General features: G+C 38.5%; 1 protein-coding gene across 4 annotated transcripts in view; it reads right to left on the minus strand.

The window, feature by feature from the left end:
* Positions 1-27,715, minus strand: part of PAK3 (p21 (RAC1) activated kinase 3) — a 127,832-nt gene that overhangs the window by 23,251 nt on the left and 76,866 nt on the right. For all 4 annotated transcript variants that reach the window (XM_018044121.1, XM_018044122.1, XM_018044119.1 and 1 more), the window contains 5 exons: positions 7,340-7,388; positions 6,920-7,032; positions 5,182-5,299; positions 3,640-3,739; positions 2,862-3,058 (listed from right to left, as the gene is read on the minus strand). In XM_018044121.1, the coding sequence (XP_017899610.1) occupies positions 2,862-3,058; positions 3,640-3,739; positions 5,182-5,299; positions 6,920-7,032; positions 7,340-7,388 (577 nt within the window). The remainder of the gene's footprint in view (positions 1-2,861; positions 3,059-3,639; positions 3,740-5,181; positions 5,300-6,919; positions 7,033-7,339; positions 7,389-27,715) is intronic.

Here is a 27,715-nt window from a genome sequence, read left to right on the forward strand (position 1 = left end):
GTTAACAGGCAATATTCCAAGAGGGCTTGCTCAGTTTCAACTGACACAACAGAGACACACACACACACACACACAAAAGCCACAGCAAAATGCCAACAGTCTTCGAATGTATAGTCCCAGATTTCATCTTTAACCTCTGCTGCTCAGTGTAACCCGTTCACGGTAATTTATACTGAACCGTGTAGGACCTTCCACTCTTCGAGGGGATGCTACTGTGCAAGGAAAGTGCTTGGGGGAAGAGGGGAATCCAATCTCCCTTCATGAACGGGTAAAAAGTATTCTAAGCATCTCTTCTGTTTCCTTTCTCACTTTTCTATTGATATATAAATCTCTTTCTCCCTCTCCTTACAATGAGCTAGACACTGTGCTAGGTGTTTACATGCATGATTTCATTTAGATTTCATACTAACTCTGCAAGAGAGATATTGTCCCCAATTACACACAGGAAACAGGGCTTATAGAGGTTTTGGGTCACCTGCTGAAGGTCACAGAGCTGGCAGGTTGTAGAACGAGGACTTACCCAAATCTGCCTGACTCCATAGGCCAAATGCTTTTCATATTAACATGTTAGACTTCACTCTACCACTCTATCTCATTTCCACTTCCTTCCTTTTGTTCATCTTCAAAGTCTAAAGTGGTAGACGGGTGGTAGTCTCAGAAGAATGTTAAAGAAAGAAGGGCTAAGCCAGTTCTGCTATTTTCTATTTCTCCACACATGCCCTGGTCACCAGAATTCAAGAAAACACATGCTTCCAACAAGGTCATGGTATGTGTTTTTCTGTCCAACCTCTCCAGTGTTTCAGTGACTATATTTTTCAAATCCCAAATAAGGGCCTATACCCAGGGATACTGGATTTTATTTAAGAGAACAGGAGGACAACATATTCAAAATCAAAACTTAAAAAGTCCTTGTGGCGCCTGGCAGACAGATAGAGGCCTGCCTCCATACGGACTTGATTGAATGACTGGAGGTTGATCACACACAGAGAATAATGAGCATAGTTACAGTAAATCCTTATCAGTGGAATTCAACAGGGTGGTCTTCCTGATGGATCTTTTTGTTATAGCCATAATGGAGGCTTCCTGAACCTGTGGCTTGTTAATCTACAAGTACTTGTTTAGATACAAGGCTTCGGATCCTAAGAGACAAGCTGTTAATTATTAGCTCTAATCCTAGGCTAGAAGATGCCCATAAAGATTACAACTTGTTTCCTTTTTTCTAACAATTAACAGCCTTGCTGAAGAGCGATCAATTGTACTTGGGGAGCTGAAGAAGGTAATAAATGCATTACTGAGGCCAACTGCTTTACAGAGCCATTTATTTAAACCTTAAATATTGCAAGCTGTAAATTACTCATTAGAAGGCAGAAAGCAAAATAGCCATAATCTGTTTAGTTTCTCCAAACTCTGAAGACTTCAAGGAGGAAATCCATGGAAATGAGAGGCCTGGTGTGTTCGTTCACTGCTACTTCTTAAAGGGCAAAGGTGGTTAGACAATTAGGACAAGCCCATGTAATTATCCATAGGTCAGGGGTGGGTTTGATTAAGTTCATGGAGGACTGACCCACAAACAGTGGGAAAATGTCCCTCTTTTTCCACTCAGCCCTGCAGGCAGCGAATCACGGTGCACATCTCACTTCCAGATTGTTTCATGAGCCCAGAGCAATAGCCCATAGCATCCATTAGGGCATTCACTCCTATCTGTTATTTTCTAATCAGTGCCGGGTCTAAGACAAGAGGCCAACTAGCAGAGAAGAATTAGGAAGGGGCAAAGGGGAGGCTGTCCCCCTCTCCATACACAGGGAATGCAGCTCCCAATTAGAAACTGCTCCATTTCAAAATAACTAGATAATTAATCCATAAGTTTCTTTACATGTACAGAAAGCCACATATATTTGATTTACATATGGATTTTATAAGCTGAACGTGTGAACACTTAACCATGTACAGGCAATGATTTTTATATACTAATGGTAAAATTCAGCTTTAGGCTCTTAGTGGTAAGGAAGACAACAATATGCAAGACGACTTCGGCACTGGCACTCTGCATAGGATTGGAGACTAGAATTCGAATTGGTACATGTTTCCTTTTCTTAATAGCGTGATGCCCTTTATATATATAACACAGCTTCTGACTTACCTTTAGGCTTTAGTCAACAAAACAGCTCCTGGCTCAATTCTGCACTGAGCAACCATTTCTTTCATGTTCCTTTGCCTTTCTCTGAATGGGTGTTAGGCTCCAAAATGGAGTTTTTCTCTTCATAGAAGTAACCAGACCACATAAGGATCTAACCTCTGATTCTGCAGTTGCAAACTGAGTTACCCAACACAAACAATTTCCATTCATTTCTAACCTGACAGTCTAATTAAGTTTGTGATTTTGCCAGGCTGGTACTGTGTCTATCTTTTGTTCCATTCAATACCCACCAAGCTGCTGTGGCTCAATAAATCATTACTGATCATGTAAATCTAATTTTAACAATTTCAGCTGTTCTGGAAATGCATTTATTTACTCTGCTAAAAGTAAGTTGCATGTGATAAAAAATACTGTTTTCTTCCCACATCTTGCTTTAAAAAAAAGCTATATATTTTTTTGACAGCAGAAAATTATACTACAAAATTTTAAAGATCCCTGACAGTAGAAATAGTGCTATCAAAGCATTTGAAAAAGCTGTTGAGGCATCTTAAGAGAGACAGAAAATAAATAACTCACAGTAATTTTGAAAATTACAATTTGGAGCTTCTATGTCACTTGTCCCATCAAAGAGCCCATTCTGGCCACTTTTAGTGGAGACAAGAAATGACATTTGGCTGTTTTCCCTTCCCTTGGGATAAAGGACTTGAGTTTTCTTTTTACTTACCCTGAGTGGATTTTCATTAAGGTAAGGGGGTTCGCCTTCTACCATTTCAATCGCCATAATTCCCAGAGACCAGATATCAACTTTCGGACCATAAGCTTTTCGAGTCACTACCTCAGGTGCCATCCAATAGGGAGTTCCCACCATCGTGCTTCGTTTACTTTGCTCAGGAGTGATCTGGGCACAGAACCCAAAATCAGCTGTAGAGAACAAAAGTCAGTTAAAATCAGCTCAACTTATTTTTCTTTTACGAGAGGTCACTTTCAGATACGACCGTACCTTCCTTTGGACACTGAGCTTCTGAAACTGCCTCACTCATATCCTTTTGTTATCCTATCTCTCAGCTGCTCCAGATTTTAAACTAGTCTGAAGTAACTGAGTGATATCATTTTTACTAGAGCTCAATCCTGGTTCCCTCCTCGTACTGTTCCCTCTAACTTATAGAATCTTTCTCTTTTCTTTCTTTTTTTTTTTGATTTTTAATCTTAAGATTTTATTATGTTTTAGTATTATTTTGACTATTATAGTATAATTATGTATTACAGCTTAGGTATTTGTCATCCAGCAGATAGAAACCACTAGATATTCTTAACTATTAACCCTCCCCAAATCTGGTCACAATCTACAGGAATACAATGTGAAAAAAATGCTTCACCTCAAACAGGCCTCTAAATGCCTTCAAACCCTCACTCTCAAGAGCCCTTTTCTTCTCAAGATAGACAGTAAAAGAACATAAATCCCCTGACACTCTCTCACATGTTATCTGCACCATAATACTTACTCAGTTTGACAGAGCCATCCATCCCAAGGAGAATATTGTCACTCTTTATGTCTCTGTGGATCACTTGGTTTGAGTGCAAGAAATCCAAAGCTTGGAGGCACTATTGTATCAGGAAGAAAAAAGTTCTAGTTATATCACAAAATTTTTAAAAAATGTGTTTCATTCCTAGATAAATTTTGAGCAAAGGTACAAGCTTAAGTTGTCAGGAGAAATAAATTAAATGTTTCAAAGCCATTTTGAAATCATGTTACCATTTACATCAGTGATGCAACTTAGCATTATACATATGAAAGCTCCTGAATCAGACTTGGCCACAAAGAGTGATGGTGTGGTAAGTAGCACTACATTGTTAATGCAGTTGAATGAACCAATTACTATAATCATATTTGGATCCACTTGTCTGGAGGATATGGATTTGGCTTGATCTGTTATAGATATAGTAAGCATCTGCATCTGGGATATGATTAGATTCAGAAGGTCTGGAGTGGGACCTAGAAATCTGCATTTAAAACAAGTGCCCCAAGCTAGTTCTGATGGACAGATAGCTAGGTTCCGGAACCACCTCTAGGCTCTGAAGTAACTATAGGTACTAATTTGGAAATGGCTTTGTGTTGTAATACTAACAGATGGAACCACAGGCTAAAGGGGGAAGAATCCCCTGAATATTTTAAGTTTGATTTATTGTATGAATAGAAAATATATGAATTTGGTGGATACGTGTACATATTTGGGGAGGAAGAAATGGGAACGAGAGGACAGCATAAGGAGGAAATTTAAGTGAATAATTTAAAATAAAAAACAATGAAAGGCTAGCTGACATTATTTGGCTTTGTTTTACTATCATTGATTTTCAAGTTTCAGTGGGTCAGAGTTCCTACTTGTGTCTATAGAGAACTTCAGTGAATAGAGGGTAGAGGGTAATGCTCAAGATAAGACTCCAGTGAGGAGTGCTTTTTTAAAAAATATTGAGAAAATTAATATAACAAAATATCCTTAGTTTAGTTTGAAACTGGGGATATGCCCCTGTTATTAGAAAACAGGCAGACACTCAGACCCACTGTAGGGGTCTGAGGGAGTTTCAAGATTGTACTGTGAAAGCAACTACTTTCTGGACTGAGGGAGGACCTTGTGTAAACTGCCTTTCAGAAAATGATGGGGTTATAATGTGATCTGTATACGTACATGGCTTATATTGCATAGACAAGGCAAAATAACTATCATATAAAAATTCCCCCCAACCAGGAAGAAGTTCCATGTCAATATTACTGCCTTCCATATTCAACAAGACTCCACTAGGCAGGCTTAGATATTGTACCCTGTGAATGGTATAATAGAATTCAGAAAGATCCATCACAAAGCAACTAAAATAAACAAGGAGCTGGGGAGAGAGGGTTAGGATTTAAATTGTTAGGATCTTCAATTGTTTTTTAGTATAAAAGTTGTGCTACTGATATTCTGACATTATAAACATTCTAAATAATCAAAGATAAAAAAGTGCCAATGTGGGTGTTCTCATCAGCCAGAAATGTTCTGTTTTCTTACCTCTCTGCAGACAGCTGCTATCTGTCCTTCATCCATACAGGTCTCTGTGACCACATCAGTCAAAGAGCCACCAGCCAAGTATTCCATGACTACCCACAGTTCATCGCCCACTAAGTAGCTGCAACAAGAGAGGAAAAAGACGTTGACTCAGGCCTAAGGAAGTGGAGACGCTTCTATATTTCCATTAAGAAGGCAATGTGCAGTGAGCCTCTGTCTGCATTTGGTCATGTTATCTAACAAGAGGAACATATCAGTTATGATTATGAGACACTTCCTTTATCTTAGAAGAGAATATGCATGGAAATCAAAGGATCCTGAGATGAAAGTACACCGTGGAAGGAAGGAAAAGAGCAACGAAGCCTTTGGTGACTGACTACTGTCAGTCATTCCAGTGTAAAAAGCTAATTTCAATTAACAAGATTGGTGAATAGCCCTTTTGGATCATTTAAGCCATAGTGTTGACTTCTTGGACTGAACTGCTCCATGACACAATTTTATAGGATAATGTAAAAAGATTCAAATTGGCAATGGATTTACTGCACTGAAGTCTCAGTTCTGATAGAAGTCGTTTATCACATGCCCATTATCTTTAAGTAGGTATTGAGGAGCACAGCCCACATGATCAAATACGGGAAGGCAGGTCACCAGAGCAAATTCAAACCCCTGGGATCATCTGAAGGCATTTTAACAGTATGATCAGGTCTGCCTTTCCCCTCATGTAGCAAGAGAGAGGCATTACAATGAATGGCACAATCCCAACAATTCTATCCTGCTCCTAGTTTGACATCAGTATGAAGCAAGACTTTCTATCCAGTGGTGTTCAAACTGCAGTGCCCATAAGATTCACTCAGAAAGTTTGTTCAAAAGGAAAATTCTCATTTCACAAAAATGAAATACCTCATTCGTTACAGAGAACCACCAAGAAATCTGCATCTTTTTACAAATGCAGTTTTTACAAAATTACAAAAGCAGAATAAAGTCACTCTGCTGCAGTTGCCTCCTAAATGACACTTTTTTTTGGCCCCTCTTTTGCCTCCTTTCTGTACCACTGGTCTACCTGGTATAAAACACAGGAAGTGAGATCGCAAGCTCACTGAGGTTGTAGACTTGGTCTTATTTCCTTTGTATCAACCCAGAGTACACAGCACAGCAGTGCCAAACAAACACATCAAAATTGAATGAGACAGATGTTAAATCACAAGTAAAGAGTTAATGCTGTTTTTAAACACCTATTAATAACCCACTGCTAACACGACTCATGAAAGAGACATTAATTACCTGGTCTAGGAAAAAGGTTTGAGATTAAAGTCTCAATTCCCTAGACCTCACTGTCAGTTCATCACAAAGCACCCATTAAAGCAGGGCCATTGTAGTCTGTCTTCTTTACTTAGATAGCCAGACACTGCACTGGCTCCAAACAAACACTTGATTAAATGTTTAAAACACTGCAGCTCTTTACTATATGCGATAGTCTGTTTCGTGGCAATACAGAACCACAGTCTTCAAAAGAAAATTACACAAACTGCTCATGTTTAGAAGCAACACCATAAAATGTGTCTTCAAATGTTTAATGGATGAACAAAGATAAGTGGGTACAGGTTTAGCAATATATTTGATACTGTTTTATAGCATTTGAAAGATATTTGCAGAATGGATGCTAAATGAATAGATCCTAAATAACTGGCCATGAAAATTATATCCCATAAAGAAAACAAGTATATGATGAAAGAAAACTTACCTATCTAAATAATTAACAATATTGGGGTTCTTATTTTCCCTCATGACCAGAATTTCATTAATAATTAATTCCTTTTTGGGCTGCTGTTGAAGGTTCATCTGCTTTATGGCCACCTGAATCATGATTAAAAGATAAGAATGAATTACCATCATTAGACTAAACACATGCATCCATATTTTTCAGCAACAGGGTCAGACATACAAATTCTTTACCTTACTAGGATTTTTCTTAATGCCACAAACTCCTTTTCTTTGGCCAATCATGAATTCATCATTCACAGCAGATACTTTGGACATCAATGAAGGAAACTTATGTCAACCCAGTGGTACCCATTTTGTCAGGCACAAATGCCATCAAAGAAGAATTCTGATCAATACGAATAAAGGAAAGTGAAAGTCAGAAATGAATGTTAATGCTTACCTCTTGTCCTGTGGCAATGTCCAGCGCTGTATAAACAGTACCTGAGGCCCTGTGAAGGCAAAAATTATCAAATGAATAAGCAATCGAAGTGTTATCAGTATATTTTATTTGGAATAATACGTAACTATTTTTAGGAGAGGGAAATCAGAAAACTCAAGATTAAAGGATGAAGTACAAAAGGAACAACCATTTTGTATAGTAATTGCTTCCCAAACTACCATGAAGTATCTCTATTGGTGGGTCAGAAACTCTTTTCAGATGTTATGTGTGCCATGGAACTAGGCAGTCATGAATTGAACAAAATGGCCTTGTACCTTCTAGGAAACTCCTGGAATATTTTGAATACGCCTTGGACGTTGCATAACCAATACTGCAGTCCTCGATTGAATACTTTAGGAAAGATTATATCATCTTTTGCTTCAGTTCAGTTCAGTCGCTCAGTCGTGTCCGACTCTTTGGGACCCCATGAATCGCAGCATACCAGGCCTCCCTGTCCATCACCAACTCCCAGAGTTCACACAAACTCATGTGCATCGAGTTGGTGATGCCATCCAGCCATCTCATCCTCTATCGTCCCTTTCTCCTCCTGCCCCCAATCCCTCCCAGCATCAGGGTTTTTGTCTTTTGCTTAGACAACTGTAAATTAATCTTTGCTTTTAACATATGGACAGACTGGCTTTTTCATATATTTCTAATTCTTAAGAGTATCTTCATCTAACAAATCAGTCATTCCCAGCACTGTAATTACCTATGTTGTCAATATACAGAGGAATAACAATGTGGCTTTATTCTTAAGCCTTTTTTTTTTCTTTTTTGTTAAACTTCTCAATAGTTTCTACTCTTAGGTTTCACTCTAGCCCACTATCTTTTAAAGTCTATCATTCCTTAAATCTTGGTAGTACTTATGCTTCTATTCTAACTTCAGTAATAGGGTTCCCTTGCTTTGAAAATAGAAATTGTCTAGTAAAGCTGTATGCAAGGGAACTTTCTGTGAAACACACATGCATTCTGAACCACCTCCCTACTACCATCCCCAAGAAAAAAGAAAAGCTTAGTTAATTTCATTGACGTGTTTGTGATGAATAAAGGAATGAGGATAGAGTTTCATTCTGTGATTCAGAAGGCACTATAAGGCTACAATTTTATGATTTAAACTCTCTGGTAACTGCTATTTCTCCTCTGCTTTTTGGTTATCTCCCTGGCTGTTTTGGTTTCTGACTCTAGGAATTATTTCCTTATGTTATCTATTTCCTTGTTTTCCTCTCCCTTCTTCTCCCTAGATCAGCCAACTTATTTCTAACAAGCATAGGAAGTTTACATTACCTCTTCTTAGGGAATAAAACAGGTGGTATAGTAGAAGGAATATTTGCTAACAGAGATCTGAGTTTTACTATCTGCCCTAACAATAAACCATACGATCTTAGGCTAGTCATTTCCCTTTTCTGAGTTTCAGTCCCCTCACTCAGCAAATAGTGATCACAATAACAGTAAATGTATAATATATTGAGCATGTTGTGTTCTACACTAAGAACTTGATATAAATTATCTTGTGCAATCCTTACCATGTTTCTGTAGGGCAAGTGCTTTTACCCCCATGTTACAGGAAAAGCCTGAGGCTGGGAGAGGTTCAGTAACCTGCCCAAGGTTATACAGTTTACAGTCCAAGGCCATCTGACTCCCTGACCTATAAAATGCAGGAAAGGGGCTATCTCATTACTAAGGTTCTTTTATTCCATGATCTGCGGCAGCAGCAGAATCCAAGGACTCTACTGCCCTCCTCACTCGATGAGAGTATTTGAATAGCCATTGGAATGAGACTGAAAAAGCACACTTGACTAATAGATTCTACCTAAATTTGGTTACATCAGACATTCCTTAGGATCGAGGGTTTTATTAAATCTGTCTCAATTTCATGTTTGAGTCACTGGGTGCAGAGCAGATAGTTGGTGCTCAAGAAGTGTTTGTTCAATGAACAAATTAATACAAGTCTTTTTAAGCAAACATGTAATTGCCATAAAACCGTTTCTTTCTGTGAAGGAAACATTTCTTCTACTTAAATCTATGGAAAACACTTCTCTGTTGGAATCAGCTATCAGACATTCCCAATTTCAGGGGCCAGTTTGTGATTTGTCCTTCTGAACTCAGAACTGCCTGGGTTCAAAGGAATAGATCATCTCAACCTGGTGTGTATTTCAGCTGCATAAGGCCTGAGCAATTACTTAAATCTATTTGCAGAGTGATTCAAACATGCCTTTACTTGGTTTATTCCTATATTCTTAGGCAACCTGCATAGCTTCTCCACAGGCAAAAAAGTGATGACATGTGCAAAATGAGCATCTATCTCACAGCGCTACAGAGAATAGAATGGCACAATCTATAAAAGCATTTAGCTCTGTGCCCAGATCAGAGGTGACGCTGAATCGGTAACTGCTATGCTTTTATTTCTACTTTATATTGGAGTATAGTTGATTTGCAATGTTGTGTTAGTTTCAGGTGTACAACAAAGTGAATCAGTTATACATATACAAATATCTACTCTTTTTCAGATTCTTTCCCATATAGGTTATTACAGAATACTGAGTAGAGTTCCCTGAGTTGGGTCCTTGTTGATTATCTGTTTTTATATACAGTACTGTGTATATGTTAATTCCAAACTCCTAAAGGTGGGGGATGGTAGCTGTTATTATTATCATTTATTGCTGCTCTTGCTGTTATTGGTTTTATTCACTGAGTCATTACTTAGACCTTCCCGATCTCCCAGCCAAAGCATCCTGGCTAGTGTCTGCCCCTAAATTCAGAAAGGACAAAGGTGACCTATTTGAACACTTTTTAGAGCTTCCTTGTCTGTTTTTTCTCCCTTAGGAAAGTGGTTTTGCCTTTTTCCTTAAGTTTGGAATGTCTGTAAAATGAAGCCTCATGGATAAACCCTCAATATAAAATGGGAGGGTTAAACTACAAATGGGAGGGTTAAACTGCTCAGGTTAAACTAAGGGAGGCTATGTGACACAGGGGGCTGAACCTAGTGCTCTGTGACAACCTAGAGGGGTGGGATAGGGAGGGAGGTGGGAGGGGGGCTCAGGACGGAAGGGCCATATGTATACCTATGGCTGATTCATGTTGATGTATGGCAGGAACCAACATAATATTGTAAAGCAATTATCCTCCAATAAGAAAAGCTAGGGAGAGAGGCCCCAAATTCTTGTCCAAGTGGCCTTCCCCTTATTCACCGCTCTGCCTCCACCCCCAAGTCCATTTCCACTATCCTAGGAGATTAAATTGCGATTGACTTAGAATACAAGGGGGTTAGTCATTAGCATCTCCCAGAGCTTTACCGTTCAAATCCTTGACCTTTGTATTCCTTACCTCCCTCAGCATTTCATTGTCTCAAAATTGTTAAGAGTACTAACCCTGCAAGCCCAATAGCCAGGGTTTTATGGTATTCTGTGTTATAGCATTGCCACAAATCCCTACTCCACAGAAGTTTAAAGACCCTGAAACTCTAGAACATAAATTATTAACTCAAAGATGAGTTTTTCCCCTCTTTTCCCCTGCCCCCACCTTATTGCATATATGCCACTGTCCGGGGGCAGCCATTTTCTCCTTCCCTCCAACTCTGTTCCCAGTCTTAAAATGGGGTTAGCCACCTCTACCAACTTCTCCCCCCTCTAGGCCCATACCAACCATGTTGTTAGGCATTCAGAATTCATTGCTCTCACCAGTAAGTTACTGATTGGTCCAACATTCAACCTTTGTAGAATTATCAACACAAATGCACAAACTCAGGTACTCATCTAAAGAGTAAAGATTGGTGCCCTGTCTCCAGCTACATTTCAGCACTCCTAGTACTTCTCCACCCTTCAGTTCTGCTGCCTTTCCATATTTCAGCAACTTAAGATTCAATTGTTAAATGTGAATCTCTCTTTCTCTTATTCGCCTAATAGAGCACTGTCTCTGTTCACTGATGAGTTAAGGACAGTAGGCCTCATCTCCATCACTTCAAACCTTCTGGAGTTCAAATCCTCCACACAATTCCTAGTTGTGTGATACTGGGTAAATCACTTAACCTCTTTGTGGCTCAGGATTAAAGGAAGATTAAATGTGCACAGTGTTTAAAACAAGTTCTGGCATATAGTATTAACAACTGCCCAATAAGTAACATCAATGATAATGATAATCATTATTTGGTTTATCATTACCTAATGTGTTCGTTAAATTTCCAAATTATAATCCGTTGATCACTAGAAATCTTTTTAAGTATCTAGGAGTTTCCAAGATATCTTGGTGTTTCAAATTCACAAGAGAAATTTGATACTTACCTAAGATGAAGCTAATTAAAATATTATATACATTTCCTTTTAGTGAGAATTACATCAAATTGTGATTGCATGTCTTATGCTGATCAAATGCTATAAGTAGCAGTTATATGTTTTTGTTTTTTTGTTTTTGCCTCGCCAAGTATGGGAAATAAGCTATAATAGATATAATTTAATAGTTATTATTATTCACAATCTGGAGTTCATAAAGACAAATAATTAAATCTTTGCTGGTAAGGTTGAGAAGTACTCTCCTTGTAACAGTTGATGTACAGTAGTGTGGAGTCACAAAGAAACAGTCTTTGTGTCAACAAGATGCCACAGTAATTCCCAAAAGACAAACTTTGCAACAGCTGGGGTATACTGAAGTATCTCATTAGGTATCTTTATAAAATCTGTCAATCACTTTCACAGATTAAAAAAAAAAAAGGTCAGTATCACGTAGCACTTTAGGAGATAATAATGGCAGAAATCAAAGTGACAAAGGTGGCAGTTAAAACTAATCCTCTGGTATATTGGGGCTGAGGTGTTAAAATGGTCAACATCATCTGATTTTTATGGCATTTAATTACATTGATCCCTTTTATTCTCCTGTTGCAGTTATACTGAAGCCAGATTGCTGTAGGGAGAACATTTGTTTATGATGGGGATTTTGTGTATTCCAAACCTTAGTCCTTCAGATGGTATAAAGAAATCATGCCTTATCAGGACCCAAGGGAATATAGAGATCATCCAGGTTAACCTTCTCACTACAGATGAGAAATCTGAAGCACAGAGAGTTTGGTGAACTATGATTCAAGAATATTAAACCAATAGATTGCTCAACCATTGGGCCTCATCAGCAATTACAGTGAAATGTGTACTGCTGGGTTCTTGGCATCACATTAGATGCTTTATCAACAGTTTCTTCCTGACCTGGCCAAGCACTTAATACTCAAATGGAAACACTGGCATCTAGCCTAAAGGGTCCAAAAAGAAACAAAAAATTCACTATTTCTCCCTTTCCTCTCAAGACAAGTCAGTTTATGTATCAGTAATCTTCATCACGTTTCAATGTTTCTTGCTCAGAGCCAATGTCAACCAATGATCATGAGCAGCTGCCAAATCAGCAATATGGTAGGACTTATAATTTAAATAAATTACTCTGATTTCAGCATCAAAATAGATGAGAGGCAGTAAAGAAGGGCAGGGCTAGGAAGAAACTCTTGCTCTGGGAGAAAATGGAAAGAGAAAGAGGACTAGAAGGTTCAAAGAGGTTCAAGGAGAGCCTCATGGGAATAAGAGTGAGACAGCAAGAATAGGGCATTATTCACATTTAAGTTTTCATAAGTATAAATCTGATGCTAGTGAGATCACAGTCAAGAGTTTAATCCACATTTAGGTTGGCTATTTTTTACATCTACTTTGACTTCTACTGCTGCTGCTAGAAAAGACTGTATCATTTATTGAGCCTTACTTTCTGCCTGCTCTCTGTAAATGGATGAGCTCACTTAATGTTCACCCTATACAACCCTATGAGGTAAGTTCTATTATCTTCCTTTCACAAATGAGGACATGGGAAATGGTAAGTAGCTTGCCTAAAGTTACGGAGGGTCAGCAGCTTAGCTAAAAAATCCATTTGTTTGATCCACAGCCCATGGTCTTAACCACCATTTCATACTCTGCTATAGATCTTTAGGATTTTTACAATGCAAGTGTGGTACTTCCCAAAGCCTGCATTTGTATCTACTATGCTAAGCTGCCTCCCTAAAATATTTCTCTTGTCTCTAATTTTCTATTCACTTAGTCCATGTGCCCCATTGTGAACCATTTAACTTGCCCCTGGACACAACCAGAGATCAAATTGCCAACATCTGCTGGATCATCAAAAAATCAGGAGAGTTCCAGAAAAACATCTATTTCTGCTTTATTGATTATGCCAAAGCCTTTGACTGTGTGGATCATAATAAACTATAGAAAATTCTAAAAGAGATGGGAATACCAGACCACCTCACCTGCCTCCTGAGAAATCTGTATGCAGGTCAAGAAACAACAGTTAGAACTGGACATGGAACAACAGACTGGTTCCAAATAAGAAAAGGAGTATGTCAAGGCTGAATATTGTCACCCTGCTTATTTAACTTATATGCAGAGTACATCATGAGATACACGGAGCAGGATGAAGCACAAGCTGGAATCAAGATTGCAGGGAGAAATATCAATAACCTCAGATATGCAGATGACACCACCCTTATGACAGAAAGTGAAGAAGAACTAAAGAGCCTCTTGAAAGTGAAAGAGGAGAGTGAAAAAGTTGGCTTAAAGCTCAACATTCAGAAAAATAAGATCATGGCATCCAGTCCCATCACTTCATGGCAAATAGATGGGGAAACAGTGGAAACAGTGGCTGACTTCATTTTGGGGGGGCTCCAAAATCACTGCAGATGGTGATTGCAGCCATGAAATTAAAAGACACTTACTCCTTGGAAGGAAAGTTATAACCAACCTAGATAGCATATTAAAAGGCAGAGACATTTACTTTGTCAACTAAGGTCTGTCTAGTCAAGGCTATGGTTTTTCCAGTGGTCGTGTATGGATATGAGAGTTGGACTATAAAGAAAGCTGAGTGCTGAAGAATTGATGCTTTTGAACTGTGGTGTTGGAGAAGACTCTTGAGAGTCCCTTGGACTGCAAGGAGATCCAACCAGTCCATTCTAAAGGAGATCAGTCCTGGGTGTTCACTGGAAGGAAGGACTGATGTTGAAGCTGAAACTCCAATACTTCAGCCACCTGATGTGAAGAGCTGACTCATTTGAAAAGACCCTGATGCTGGGAAAGATTGAAGGCAGGGGGGAAAGGGGAAGACAGAGGATGAGATGGTTGTATGGCATTACCGACTCAACGGACATGAGTTTGGGTAAAGTTCGGGAGTGGGTGATGGACAGGGAGGCCTGGCATGCTGCGGTTCATGGGGTCGCAGAGTTGGACACGACTGAGCGACTGAACTGAACTGAACTGGACACAATAAGTTTGATTCCTTTGGAAGAACCATAGAAGATGGGTCTTCCTGTTTCTGAATCAGTTAAGATTGGTCATGCAGCCAAGAGTTAATTGGACCTAGAATTAGTTTTTAGGACAGGACTTTATCGTCTGCTGAGTATATAAGATACACGTACTCCTTGTAGGCCTCTATGTAGAAACTGTATTAATGAGTTTGATATAAAAATATATAGATATCATATTTTCAATACTCCCACATATTTACTTCTTTTGGTAAGACATATTCTTTAAGGGGCTTCCCCATGGTGGCTCAGTGGTAAATAATCCACCTGCCTATGCAGAAAATGTGGGTTCAATCCCTGGGTCGGGAAAATTCCCTGGAGAAGGGAATGGCTACCCACTCCAGTATTCTTGCCTGGAGAATCCCATGGACAGAGGAGCCTGGCAGGTTACAGTCCATAGGTTCGCAAGAGTCAGACATGATTTAGCAACTAAACAATGGCTAAACAACAGTCCCTTGGGGCTCAGGAATGGTAACAATGTTACCATTACTGGCAATAATGCTGCCAGAAAAGAAGAGACTCAGAGTTTCTTATAATTTGCCACTCAATATTTCACCACTAAATTAAAAACAAAATTGTGCAAAAATTATGTTATCTTAGTACCTTTTTAAGTATACAGAATGTGGCGAAGGCCAGATGATATAATCTTTAATTACTAGGATTATAAACAGAAACAGGCAATTTTTTGTTCTTTAGCTAGGGCATGACTTTCCCCAGTGTATTCATGGTCATCTAATTTTAAATAGAATTGTAACACATTATGGGTGTGGGGCCAGGGAGCTCAGTGGGTTATAGTCCAGTGATAATGAGGCCAAGGCTTAATCCGTGGAAAGGCCTGCTAACTCTCAACTACTCACTCCAAAATTAAGTCTAAGCAACTGTTTGCCAGTATGCACTACTGGTTTCAAGAGGGCCTAGAGAGGAAAAAGGTAGGGGAGGCAGGTGGCTTAATACAAGCTCATAACTGTGGCTGGAAAAAAACAACCTGAAGTGCAACCTCTGCTAATGGTGGCTGATTGAGTGGCATCATCTTTCTTTACAAGGGACAGCACACAACACAGTGCATTTAAGAGTATTAAGTAGAACTGTGTCTGAGTATCTCCTGTGGATGTACAGGTCAGCAGTGGACTGCTGCAGGGGCAGGGGCTCTGGGTGCAGCAGACTTGGGTATGGCATAAGCCCTTTTGGAGGAGGTCGCCATTAACCCCAACATATAGCTGCTAGAACTTACACAGGATGGGGGAAATAGACTCTTGGAGGGCACAAACAGAACCTTATGGGTACCAGGACCCAGAACAAAGGAGCAGTGACTGTACGAGAGACTGACCTAGACTTGCCTGTGAGTGTCCAGGAGTCTCCAGTGGAGGTGTGGGTTGGCAGTGGCCTGCTGCAGGGTTGGGGGTACTGAGTGAGCAGTGCCTGCATGGGACCTTTTGAAGGAAGTCGCCATTATCTTTATTACTTCCATGAAAGTTTGGCCTCAGGTCAAATAATAGGGAGGGAATACAGCCCCAACCATCAACAGAAAGTGAAAGTAAAGTCACTCAGTTATGTCCCACTCTTTGCGACTGCATGGACTGTAGCCTACAACGCTCCTCCATCCATGGGATTTTCCAGGCAAGAGTACTGGAGTGGGTTGCCATTTCCTTCTCTAGAGGATCTTCCCAACCCAGGGATCGAACCTGTGTCTCCCACATTGTAGGCAGATGCTTTACCATCTGAGCCACCAGTGAAGATACCATCAACAGAAAATTGGATTAAAGACTTACTGATCATGGTCCCGCTCATCAGAACAAGACCCAGTTTCCCCCTCAGTCAGTCTCTTCCATCAGGAAGCTTCCATAAGTCTCTTACCCTTCTCCATCAGAGGGCAGACAGACTGAAAACCACAATCACAGGAAACTAACCAATCTGATCAAATGGACCACAGCCTTGTCTAACTTAATGAAACTATGAGCCATGCTGTGTAGGGCCACCCAAGATGGACAGGTCATGGTGGAGAGTTCTAACAAAATGTGCTCCACTGCAGAAGGGGATGGCAAACCACTTCAGTACTCTTACCTTGAGAACCCCACAAACAGTATGAAAAGCCAAAAAGATAAGACACTGAAAGAGGAACTCCCCGGGTCGGTAGGTGCCCAATATGCTACTGGAGATCAGTGGAGAAATAACTCCAGAAAGAATGAAGGGATGGAGCCAAAGCAAAAACAACACCCAGTTGTGGATGTGACTGGTGATGGAAGTAAAGTCCAATGCTGTAAAGAGCAATATTGGATAGGAACCTGGAATGTTACGTTCATGAACCAAGGCAAATTGGAAGTGCTCTGACAGGAGATGGCAAGAGTGAAGGTCAACATTTTAGGAATCAGCGAACTAAAATGGACTGGAATGGGTTAATTTAACTCAGATGACCATTATACCTACTACTGTGGGCAGGAATCCCTTAGAAGAAATGGAATAGCCATCATAGTCAACAAAAGAGTCCAAAATGCAGTACTTGGATGCACTCTCAAAAATGACAGAATGATCTCTGTTTCCAAGACAAACCATTCAATATCACAGTAATCCAAGTCTATGTTGCAGCCAGTAATGCTGAAGAAGCTGAAGTTGAATGGTTCTATAAAGACCTACAAGATCTTCTAGAATTAACACCCCCGAAAGATGTCCTTTTCATTATAGGGGACTGGAATGCAAAAGTAGGAAGTCAAGAAACACCTGGAGTAACAGGCAAATTTGGCCTTGGAGTACAGAATGAAGCAGGGAAAAGGCTAATAGAATTCTGCCAAGAGAACGCAATGGTCATAGCAAACACCCTCTTCCAACAACACAAGAGAAGACTCTACATATGGACATCACCAGATGGTCAATACCAAAGTCAGATTGATTATATTCTTTGCAGCCAAAGATGGAGAAGCTCTATACTATATAGTCAGCAAAAACAAGACCAGGAGCTGGAGCTGACTGCGACCCAGATCATAAACTCCTTATTGCCAAATTCAGACTTAAATTTAAGAAAGTGGGGAAAACCACTAGACCATTCAAGTATGATCTAAATCAAATCCCTTATGATTATACAGTGGAAGTGAGAAAAAGATTCAAGGAATTAAATCTGATAGAAAGAGTGCTTGAAGAACTATGGACGGAGGTTCATGACATTGTACAGGAGACAGGGATCAAGACCATCCCCAAGAAAAACAAATGCAAAAAGGCAAAATGGTTGTCTGAGGAGGCCTTACAAACAGCTGTGAAAAGAAAAGAAGTGAAAGGCAAAGGAGAAAAGGAAAGATATACCCATTTGAATGCAGAGTGCCAAAAAATAGCAAGGAGAGATAAGAAAGCCTTCCTCAGTGACCGATGCAAAGAAATAGAGGAAAACAATAAGATGGGAAAAACTAGAGATCTCGTCAAGAAAATTAGAGATAACATGGGAACATTTCATGCAAGGATGGGCACAATAAAGGACAGAAATGGTATGGACCTAAGAGAAGCAGAAAATATTAAGAAGAGGTGGCAAGAATACACACAAGAACTATACAAAAAAGATCTTCATGACCCAGATAATCATGATGGTGTGATCACTCAACTAGAGCCAGATATCCTGGAATGTGAAGTTTAGTGGGCCTTAGGAAGTATCACTATGAACAAAGCTAGTGGAGGTGATGGAATTCCAGTTGAACTATTTCAAATCCTAAAAGATGATGCTGTGAAAGTGCTGCACTCAATATGCCAGCAAATTTGGAAAGCTCAACAGTTGACACAGGACTGGAAAAGGACAGTTTTAATTCCAATCACAAAGAAAGGCAATGCCAAAAGAATGCTCAAACTACCTCAAATTGCACCCATCTCACAGGCTAGCAAAGTAATGTTCAAAATTCTCCAAGCCAGGCTTCAACAATATGTGAACTGTGAACTTCCAGATGTTCAAGCTGGATTTAAAAAGGCAGAGGAACCAGAGATCAAATTGCCAACATCCGCTGGATCATGGAAAAAGCAAGAGAGTTCCAGAAAAAACATCTGCTTTATTGACTATGCCAAAGCCTTTGACTGTGTGGATCGCAACAAACTGTGGAACATTTTTCAAGAGATGGGAATATCAGACCACCTCACCTGCCTCCTGAGAAATCTGCATGCAGGTCAAGAAGTAACAGTTAGAACCAGACATGGAAAAACAAACTGGTTCCGAATAGGAAAAAGAATACGTCAAGGCTGTATATTGTCACCCTGCTTATTTAACTTACATGCAGAGTACATCATGAGAATTGCTGGACTGGATGAAGCACAAGCTGGGATCAAGACTGCCAGGAGAAATATCAATAACCTCAGATATGCAGATGACACCACCCTTATGGCAGAAAGTGAAGAGGAACTAAAAAGCCTCTTGAAGAAAGTGAAAGAGGAGAGTGAAAAAGTTGGTTTAAAACTCAACATTTGGAAAACTAAGATCATGGCATCTAAGACCCCATCACTTCATGGGAAATAGATGGGGAAACAATGGAAATAGTGACAGACTTTATTTTGGGGGTTTCCAAAATCACTGCAGACGGTAACTGCAGCCATGAAATTAAAAGACGCTTGCTCCTTGGAAGAAAAGCTATGACCAACCTAGACAGCATATTAAAAAGCAGAAACATTACTTTGCCAACAAAGGTCTGTCTGGTCAAAGCTTTGGTGTTTCAAAGTAGTCATGTATGGATGTGAGAGTTGGACTATAAAGAAAGCTGAGCACCAAAGAATTGATGCTTTTGAACTGTGATGTTAAAGAAGACTCTTGAGAGTCCCTTGGACTGCAAGGACATCCAACTAGTCCATCCTAAAGGAAATCAGTTCTGAATATTCATTGGAAGGACTGATGTTGAAGCTGAAACTTCAATCCTTTGCCACTTGATGTAAAGAACTGACTCATTTGAAAAGACCCTGATGCTGGGAATGATTGAAGGCAGGAAAAGAAGGGGACGACAGAGGATGAGATGGTTGGATGGCATCACTGACTCGATGGACATGAGTTTGAATAAGCTCTGGGAGTTGGTGATGGACAAGGATGCCTGGCATGCTTCAGTCCATGGGGTTGCAAAGTGTCGGACATGACTGAGGGACTGAACTGATGTGAACTGAAGTAGAACAAAAAGCATCTTCCATTTCTCCATAAACACTGTTTTCACATAGTCTAATGTGTTTCCAATCCCCTTCATCACAAAATCTACTATGAAGCTCAGACGGCATCTATTTAGTTCCTCATACCAGTGTTCTATCTTGTACAGCCCCGAATAGATCCGATGAGGAGGCAAATACTTTAGGGGCGGGTGGTCTTACCCAAAGAATCACTTCTGTAAGCCCTCAAGTTACCACTTCTGCTCTTGCAAATATTTTCTTGAACAAAGAAAAACAAGTCAGAGGTTTTATTCTCAGCACTTATCCCTGAGTTCTATGCTGAATACTGCTTTGTCAGATTTGCAAAGCAAGCTGTTATTCATCCAGTCCTTGAAGAAACAAGTTTCAAAAATATTCGTCTTCCATATGGGAACATCATGTTACAATAATAAGAAGAGATAAGTTTGCAAAATACTTAATGTGATATATTTGCTTACTTAAGCACTAAAACTAAAGTTAATTTAGAGGGATGGGGACTGGGGGGCTTCTAAAAAATGTTTGTTTGCAATTACTGATGAACTGGTCATATCATTATTGTATATAATGATATACTTGGCAAAGATTCAGAGGTAGACAAAAATTTCTTTGCATCAGATATCCATCTTTATGCATAGGAGGAAAATGATTTCAAGAAATCCTCCCATTGTCACTTGCTGACAAATTGAGCTGCATGGCTGATCTAATATATGAAGAGACATGACATGCAACAAAGATACTCTGGTATAATATAAACATGGATTATATTGGCCAATGGATTCTTCAGAATAGCCTTCTCTTTTGACAGATAATTTCTTGTTAGAATATCTTTCTTAGACATTTTTTCCTTTGAAAATCAGTGTGGGGACAGTTTTTATTATTGTACTAAAACCCCACATATTTGAACATGGTGAGTTGGCGAGAGTGTGGACAAATAGGCGCCCTCATACATTGTTGGTGGGAGTGTTAAATGGAACAACCTCTATGGAGGGCAACTTGGAAATGAAAAATACACTTATCTTTTAATGTAACAATTCCACTTTTAGGATTTCATCCTAATGATAAACTTGCATATGTATGAAATGGCTTATTTGTTTATAGTAGCAAAATATTGGAAACAAGCTAAATGTCTATCAATTTGAGCCTGGTACATCTAAACCGCAAAACACTGTGCATCTGTTAAAAAGAATGGAGCACCAAGATGGAGCCATCTCTAAGACATAGGCACATGATAACAAAGGAGATATACAGTGTTAACATTGTTAAAAATATATGCACAGCCTGCATGTGCACACACACAAAGAGAAATGCACCATATATCCCAAATACAAAATTTTTTCCTCAGAAAAAAAGGGAATGGCCTTATATTCATATCCTTATAAAATCATTTATGCAATGTAATAATTCTCCATTCCCATTTATTTTTATCTACAAAGTACAGTTTAGGAGAGACACAGTAAGTGGAAATATTCTCAATCAATGCTAGTTTTAGATGCTCATAAAGAGTGTCTGTCAGAATTGGAAAGAAAGGATGTAAGTACACTATTTCTTAAGGAATGACCTCATAAATGCAGGTGTTACATATAAAAACAAAATTTTTTAAAGGCCACTTCCAAACAATGCAACTTAAATGGGAAGGAAATCTATGAAAGAGGGGATATATGAAGATGTGTAACTAAATCACTTTGCTGTATAGTAGAAACCAAAACAACATTATAAAATGATTTTACTCCAATAAGTTATTTTAATTTAAAAAATAAACCAAAAAACAAAATGAATGCAATGAAAAGGGATCCCAGTAGGTAAAGATGGGACAGTTTGACCATCAAAAACAGTAATAGGTGAATTGAAACAGACTGAAAACATAAAAAACCCACAAGTTTATAAAGATTTTTTTTTAAATAAAAGAGAATACTTCCCTCTCACACTTAAATCAAAATACCTCTCATTGGACACCTTTGGAAGTAGCCTGAGTACCAACATGTTATACTGAAAAATGGCAATTTAAAAATTAAGTATTTATCTTGACTTCCCTTCATGAGCTATATTTCAGGGCAACCAAAGACTCCCCAGCTAAAGAGACAAAGTTCTTTTTAACGTAAGTATTTTAACCGATAAGTATAGACGGAATGATAAAATTTTAAAAATGGCCATTCTGTAACCTCTAATGAAATAATTGATTGGGGCAATAATCATCAATAGACGAAACCTTTAGATGAAAGGCTGATGACAAAATTTGGATTGGAGGGGACAATCACCCAGTGAGTCTTTTGATCACTAAAACATGGGACAATCAGACACTGTACCTCTTGATATGCTGCTGCTGCTAAGTCGCTTCAGTTATGTCTGACTCTGTGACCCCATAGACGGCAGCCCACCAGGCTCCCCCGTCCCTGGGATTCCCCAGGCAAGAACACTGGAGTGGGTTGCCATTTCCTTCTCCAATGCATGAAAGTGAAAAGTCAAAGTGAAGTCGCTCAGTCGTGTCCGACCCTCAGCGACCCCATGGACTGCAGCCCACCAGGCTCCTCCATCCATGGGATTTTCCAGGCAAGAGTACTGGAGTGGGGTGCCATTGCCTTCTCCGGATGTGAACAAATAAATCAACTTAAATTTCTGTTACATTTTTCAGACTTACATAAGAGTAGAAAAAATTGTATGGGACCTCCCATATTCTTATAACCCAAATTCAACATTTATTATTATTTTAATATAATCATCATGCCATTATAACATGTATAAAAATTTAACATCAAACACCCAGTTGATAATCAAGAGTTGATCATTTGTCTCAAAAATGCGGTTTTTATGGAAAGTGAAAGTGGACTTTCCATAAATGAAAGTGGACTTCTATAAGTGAAGGTGGACCTTTCACAAAAACTGCATTTTTGAGACAAATGGCCAACTCTTGATTATCAACTGGGTGTTCGATGTTAAATTTTTATACATGTTATAATGTCATGGTGATTATATTAAAAATAATAATAAATATTGAATTTGGATGATAAAAATATGGGAGGTCCTATTCCTATACAATTTTCTCTACTCTTGTGTAAGTCTGAAAAATGTAACAGAGATTTTTAAAAGTGATATAGTATAGAGTTACATTGTTAAAATCTAAATCTACACCTACAGGATAGATTCAGAAGACAATCATCTTAATGTCATATAAATGGGTAATTATAACTAGGAATAAAATATCCAGGGTCAGAATCATATGTAGATTCAAAAATATTTTCTCTCAAAGATCTTAGATGGAAGTCAGATAATGTACTTGGCTAAATGCTGGGGACTCAAAAAGGGGGCTCTGGGATTAGAAAAAACAATAAAGATGCATGGGCAAATTTTGAATTATACTGCTTGTGAAATGTTAAGAGTAGAAAAATGTCTTCCAATTTATACATGATTTTATATAATTTTAAATATGTAAATAAGGGTGAATTAACAAGTTAAATGTCATAGACACTCAACATTTATTCATATAGCTAATACTTTGTGTATTCAAGTGAGTCAAAAAAAAGTGTCACCTAATATTTGAGCATATATGATGTGTATGAGCACACATGTACACATGTGTATGTGTTTGTGTAAGTGTGCAGAGATTTTGCGAAAATATAAGAAATCAGGAAAAAACCTCTTTCTGGAAGTTTTCTTCATGCAAGGTGACTGAGGCTGAGGGGAAAGGGTTGGAGGGACACTTACTTTTCACTGTCTACTCCTCTGTATCTTCTATCATGTCCAAGTATTACCTACTTAAAAGAATTAAACTCAAACAAAGAAAAAACATGGTATTGCTTATATCTCTCAATTTGTTTCATAACATAGCCCCGACTGACCTTTCTAGCATTATTTCCTGTTAACTTCCCTGCCAAAATATACTTCTGTCTATAGAATTGGAATTCTTGATTTAATTCTTCTAATCTTTTCAGTATGCATTCATCCAATACTTGCTGAATACTTACTCTATGCCAGACATTATTGCAGGTTCTAGGGATATCAAAATGAATGAAACCTACAGTCTGAAACAGGTGTTCACTTGGTTTTCTTCAACTGAAACTTGCTATAATCTCTATTTGTTAAATCCCAATGTTCAATCACATCTTCCTTGAAGAGTTCTTCATCATACCTGTCCCCTGGCTATAAACGATTTGTCCCCTTCTCCCTGTCCCCATAGCTCTTAGTAATTATTTACAATAATTACTGTATTTTGCTAACTGTGGGTGTGACTTTTACCCCTAAAAATAACTATCATTTCTGGAGCCCTTCACTATGTGCTACGTACTGTGCAAAGTACTTTAAATATCTTCTCTCATTCATTTCTCACAACCTTATAAGGTATGTGAATTCTGCCTACTATGACTGAGAGAACTGGTGCTTAAACTAAATATCCTGCCCATAGCCTTCTGACTTCAGAATCTGGGCTTTCTTTCTCTTCAAACTTTCCATATAGTCTCCCTTTATTTCACCATGGATTTCAGAATTTCAACCAATTTTATATGTCTAAACAAGCTAAGATATAAGTGGTGTAGATATGCCCGTGCAGATCTAAGCTGTAGGATTCAGAAGGACATAGAAAAGATGTTACGGCCACAACAGCCAGAGAGCAATTTGTGAGGAGATGACAGTGAAGAAAAGAAGAGTGTGTGGATAAAGATGGGGGAAAGGTAGATGCATCTGGGAGTGAGGCGGTCCAGCTTATTTCTTAATACAACTCTCCATTTCTCTGTGTTAAATGTCTGAGAGCTAGTAAGGTCTCTGTTGACTCCTAGAACCTAGTTCTTAACTACTACTCTGCATTCTACATAGTAGACCCTTGACAAAAGTTTGCTGAATGAAACATATTATTTGTTAAACTGGATCCAAACCATTTCCTCTGAGCTGCTTCCTGAACAATATTTTTCTGTTAAAATGTTGAAGAGAAAACAAACAGAAACTTGAAAGAGAAAAACGGTTTATTTTCAGTGCACTCTCACTTAAGGAAAGACCTTAAAATGAATTCAAATATATTAATGAGAAATTTGTTCGGACAGCTGCCATGTTCACAGATTCAGCCCTCTGTCACACAGCTACTGCTTATTCAGGAGTTGCACAGGTGAGCCAATGACAGCTGTGGACTGAAAATCAATATTTCATTTTGCTGTCTCACCCTAACTCATTTATTAAACAAGTTATTTTCTATAACTATCCTAGAGAGTGAAGATGCTTAAATCTCCACCAGATATATTTCTGAGAAACTCATATTGTCAAGTTAATGATAATTTCTGGGGTGCCAGTCCTGTTTTCTTTCTCTCTGTTTCTTTTTAAACTTTACATACATCTGCCCTAAATACTTAGATTTGGTGGCCACTTATAGCATACTTTTCACCGCAAATCTGATAAAATAATGTCATTTTTAGCCTTCAAGTCACAGCTATGACCTCAGATGATTAAACATGCAATTCTGAAATTTGATTTATGAGAGATGAAGTCCAATACTCTGGCCCTAGGCCTGAATGCTGGGCGAGCAGGAACCCATACTGGAAAATTTTCATTTTGCAAGTAGATGAGGGTGATTAATGGAGAGGTTCCTCTCAAATCTGGCTCCCAATAGTAAGTTGTTGTGCTCCAGGGAGCTAAAAATGGAATACTGGGGCTGATTATTCCTAGCACCAAATGGTTATTGACACAGGTTTGAATGTCACCATCATAGTAGGTAAAGCAAATCAATTTTTTAAAAAAACCAAACTCCATAAGTTTGAAAAGAAAATAAAAACTCTATACATTGATAACTACTGTTGTTTAGTCTCTCAGTCATGTTTGACTCTTTGCGACACCATGGACTGTAGCCTGCCAGGTTCCTCTGCCCATGAGATTTCCCAGGCAAGAATACTGCAGTGAGTTGCCATTTCCTTCTCCAGGGGATCTTCCCAACCAGGGATTGAACCTGCATATCCTGAGTTGTAGGCAGATTCTTTACCAGTGAGCCACCAAGGAAGCCCATATATTGAGAGTAGAATCTAGTTTATCTAACGTGGGTCAATATTTCATGGGATAATCCATTGAGAGCAATTTAAGTAAAAGGAAAATTAATTTAAGTGTTTTTTTTTCCTGGTCTGGAGAGAAATAAATCAATATTTTGCTCATTCCCTTTAAAATTAAGAGAGCAAAAAATCTACTCAAAAATGAAAAAAATGAGTTTATTAAATAAATGATAGAGTAAATAAATCGATTTAAGTTACTAGCTTACATCTTTAATAGCTATGTAAATACATCTTGATTTTATATGATAACCATTTTATTTGGATGTGTATGTGAAAATGGGCAGAAGGTGAAGCTAACATGGATAAAAAAGACAGACATGTGACACACACAAATAGCCAAACAGCCAAAGGAGAATGTGAGGCTGATTTAGTCATTATGAGAAACAGTTGAAGACACATTGGGAAAAAAAGAGAGAGACAGAAGGAGCTAGAAAGACAAGCATATACTCAGGAAAAGACAGAGGACAGAAAAAAGTCAAACATTTTTATTAGTTCAACAAATATTTATTGGGGCAAAAACAGATCAAGAGAAATGGGGAAAGCAGACAGGGGAAACTATGTGAATCTTTGAGGTTGGCCAAATGAACTCTGGCTGTTGATTAAAACTGTTTTAGGGGGATTTGCTAAGTACAAAAGGACTGTGCTAGACAATAAAAGGCTATAAAAAGGATAAATCAAAAGGAGTCCTGGGGGGAGGCTGGGAGGGAGGCTCATGAGAAAAGGGAGATACATACATATATATATATATATATATATATATATGTGTGTGTGTGTGTGTGTGTGTGTGTGTGTGTGTGTGTGTGTACTTATGGCTGATTTACATTGTTGTATGGCAGAAACCAACACATCTTTCTTAAGCAATTATCCTCCAATTAAAATTAATAATAAAAAAAAAGAATGCAAAGAAAGTGATAGGTTTGGGGGAACCATCAATATTTAGGCAATAGAAAATGTAAAACCAAATAGCTTGGGGCCAATTCAACTCCTCCCTGTAAAATAATGCTGGTTAGAGCAAATTAATATTTTGAGTATGAAGCCTAATCAAATATAACTGTAATAAAATTAGGTAAATTGAGAACACCCCCCCCACAAAAAACAGACTCCCTACCCTCTAAGGGCTTATTTAAAGGCTGAATGTGGTCTGTGAGTGAACTATCTGCCAGTTTCATCATTCTTGAAAATGATGAACTTGTTGGGATGTTAAATCTTTCTGCAGTGGCAAGCAGGATTTCTGCTTTGATTTTTCATTTTAGATTGCAAAAGCTTTACAAAGGTATGCAGAAAAAGAGAACTCTCCTTTTGCACCTTCAGAGGTTAGAGGCACAAATACCATCCAGGAGGGGAAATCTCTTTGGTATGCAAAATAGCCTGGCAGTCTAATCTTTGTTCTTGGAAAAATCAGTCTTGCTTCATTACCTGGTATCTGGGAGATATTTGAAACCATCTCTTACTTTTTTCTTTTCTAAATTCAGTGATGTTTTTGGCTCGGTTGCGTCTTAGTTAGAATAAGCAATCAAAACAAAATTATAACATCTTTCATGCCCCCAAAGACAACTCTGAAAAAAACACTTTATGAACAAATAAAAAGCTCCCATTTAAACCTACAACTAGGGCAGTGTTGTCCATTAAACATATTAACGTGTGCCATATTTTAAATTTGGGGGGAAGCTATATTTAAAAAAGCTTAAAGGTGACATTAATATTAATAACATATTTTACTTAACATGTATTAAAATATCAATTTAGCATATAATCAATATAAACCTTATTACTATGGTATTTTGCATCATTTATTACATAGCAACTTTTTGAAATCAGGTATCTATTTTATAATAACAGTATATCTCAATTTGGACTAGTTACATTTCCAGGGCTTAA

Source organism: Capra hircus, assembly GCF_001704415.2.
Source record: "Capra hircus breed San Clemente chromosome X unlocalized genomic scaffold, ASM170441v1, whole genome shotgun sequence".
Lineage (NCBI taxonomy): Eukaryota > Metazoa > Chordata > Mammalia > Artiodactyla > Bovidae > Capra > Capra hircus.